The sequence below is a fragment of the Zingiber officinale genome, chromosome 9A (genome assembly GCF_018446385.1).
Source record: "Zingiber officinale cultivar Zhangliang chromosome 9A, Zo_v1.1, whole genome shotgun sequence".
Lineage (NCBI taxonomy): Eukaryota > Viridiplantae > Streptophyta > Magnoliopsida > Zingiberales > Zingiberaceae > Zingiber > Zingiber officinale.
In genome coordinates, this window is record NC_056002.1 from 26,573,833 (window position 1) to 26,575,995 (window position 2,163).

The 2,163-nt window shown below is 39.6% G+C and overlaps 1 protein-coding gene across 1 annotated transcript; it reads left to right on the forward strand.

The window, feature by feature from the left end:
* The first annotated feature begins 248 nt into the window (after positions 1–248).
* On the forward strand, positions 249–686 carry LOC122021306. Its single transcript, XM_042579411.1, has one exon. It carries the CDS (start codon positions 334–336, stop codon positions 538–540), a length of 207 nt encoding a protein of 68 aa, XP_042435345.1. The 5' UTR covers positions 249–333; the 3' UTR covers positions 541–686.
* Positions 687–2,163: the final 1,477 nt, after the last annotated feature.

Sequence of the window (2,163 nt, forward strand, 5' to 3'; positions counted from 1 at the left end):
TCATTTAATTTATCACTCTAAAGATATATCCTCAACTTAAAGCCACTTCTTCCGGTGCTGGTCTTCATAGCAAATCCTAGGTTATCTCCATCAACCACGCACTGCTTATAAAAAAAATGGAAAAGGGATGCACGTTCCACAAACTTTTTCACGTTCTTTACAGAAAATCAGTGTCTTGGCATCTGATTCCGAGGTGTCTTTTCCTTATCAGCATCTTTCTCACTTCCTTCATTAGCTAAAAGCCCGTAATTAGGGGAATTTAATTAAGCAAGAGGAGGAGAGGTATAAGGTGCCAAGCAACCCTGTCGTTGGTCCTCTGGTTCAGCCATCAGGATGAGGGACTGGGCTCCGTCTATCATAGCCACAGCTCTGTTTGCCTTCCTGAGCCCTGGGGTGGTGCTGCAGCTGCCGGGGAAGCGGTGGCCGGTCGACTTCTTGAACATGAAGACCAGCTTGGTCTCCGTTCTGGCTCATGCTCTCATCTTTGGCCTGCTTCTCATGTTGTTCTTTGTTATCTTGAAGGTTCATCTCTATGTTTAGTATACATGCAGCTTTATATACTTCTTCTTCTTCCAAAGGTCTCCACTCTAGTCCTAAGCAAGGTTGCCTTCTAATTAATTATGTCCCTTTAACTGGTGTTAGTGAATTGGTTGCTAGAATGCTAGTCATATTTCATGCTCATGACATGATAAGGTGAGTCATATTTGTCGATAAATTAAGGTTAGTTTGATGATGATTATGATGATTTTTTGCCTTATTTAAAATTTTAATGTCCGAACCAATAGTTATATTTTAGAACTAATCAAGTCATTTCCACCCTCTCAAACAAAAAAATATTTATTTCCCAAAACTCTAATATTATTAATTGATTGAAACAATTTTCTAGTTGACTAGCATGAGCTAGGCAACTCCCTTAACTCACAAGTCACATTAATTCAGACTTAATCTATTGATAAAAAGTATAACTTAGGAACACCTCTAAGTCAAATCCATACTCATGTCACTGATCAAGCTCTAAAAATGAATCTCCAACTTCTTTTTAAAAGATTGTAGATGGTTAGAGATGCTTCAAAAATAAAAGTCTACGAGGAAACACAATCAATCATTGACATTTATATAATTGAAAGGAATATGATACATCGAAGTCAAACGAATGCTATAAGACTACATTAAAACTGAAATCGAAACAATGCATTCCAAATGTTGCCTTGAGTCTAAAGCTAGAGTCATTGTTCTTTACTTATTGTCAGAGGAGTTCCTACAAGCACAATGGAGCCATTGTTGATTTTGACTTCTCCCTTTTATACCAAAGATTCATCCGGTAGGGATCATCCACTCAAAACTCATAACCTACTAGCATTCCATTAATATTAATGAACTGGGTTAACAGATCTAATCCATATCTAATAACATAAATCTCCCTCCTTTGATTAATACAAACATTATTTATCACTTAATGGGGCTTAATTTTAATGTCCATGGTTTGCGTTGTTAACTCAAGTATAAGCCCATCAAGTAGAGACTTAATCCTTCAATTTGATGCTAATTCTCGTGGCTTTTTCACATTTTCGTAAAAACTCGGAATACGCAACGGAAATAAAGAAGAAAAGGAAAGGAGAATCCAAGCTAACATGTGTTGGTTTTACTTGGTTCCGAGTCTGTAACGACTTCTACTCCAAGGCTCACACTTGAGAGTGTTTTTATTGGGCAATCGCTAATCAATCGAGTCGTTATAAAAGCAATTCAAATTTAAGTACAAGTGATTGAAAAATAACAAAGATCGACGACTTAGAAGAAAAGATCTTGAACGTAGTCATCGTCGAAGCAGCGCTCGGATGTCGTAGAGTCATCTATCGAATAGCACACAAGAGAGAAACTTCTTGGTATTGATGTACTGAAGGTGCTAGTTGAACTCTCCTTTTATAGCCCCATCCGGGCACCTGGACTCCTCCCCGGGCGCCCCCAATGGGATGACATGGCATGCTCTCGTCAAAACTTCATCCAGCAAAGTCTATCCATCTCTAGGCGCCCGGACCAGTCCGGGCACCAAGACCGTTGATGTGGGTTGGCCAACAGAAGCGTAACACCACAGCTTGAAGATGAAGTTTGCTTGATCCAGGTACCTGGATTAGTCCGAGCACCCGGACCGTCCGGGTACCCTCA

Coding starts and splice junctions, on each gene's coding strand:
- LOC122021306 (XM_042579411.1), top strand. CDS start 334: ATGAGGGACTGGGCTCCGTCTATCATAGCCACAGCTCTGTTTGCCTTC.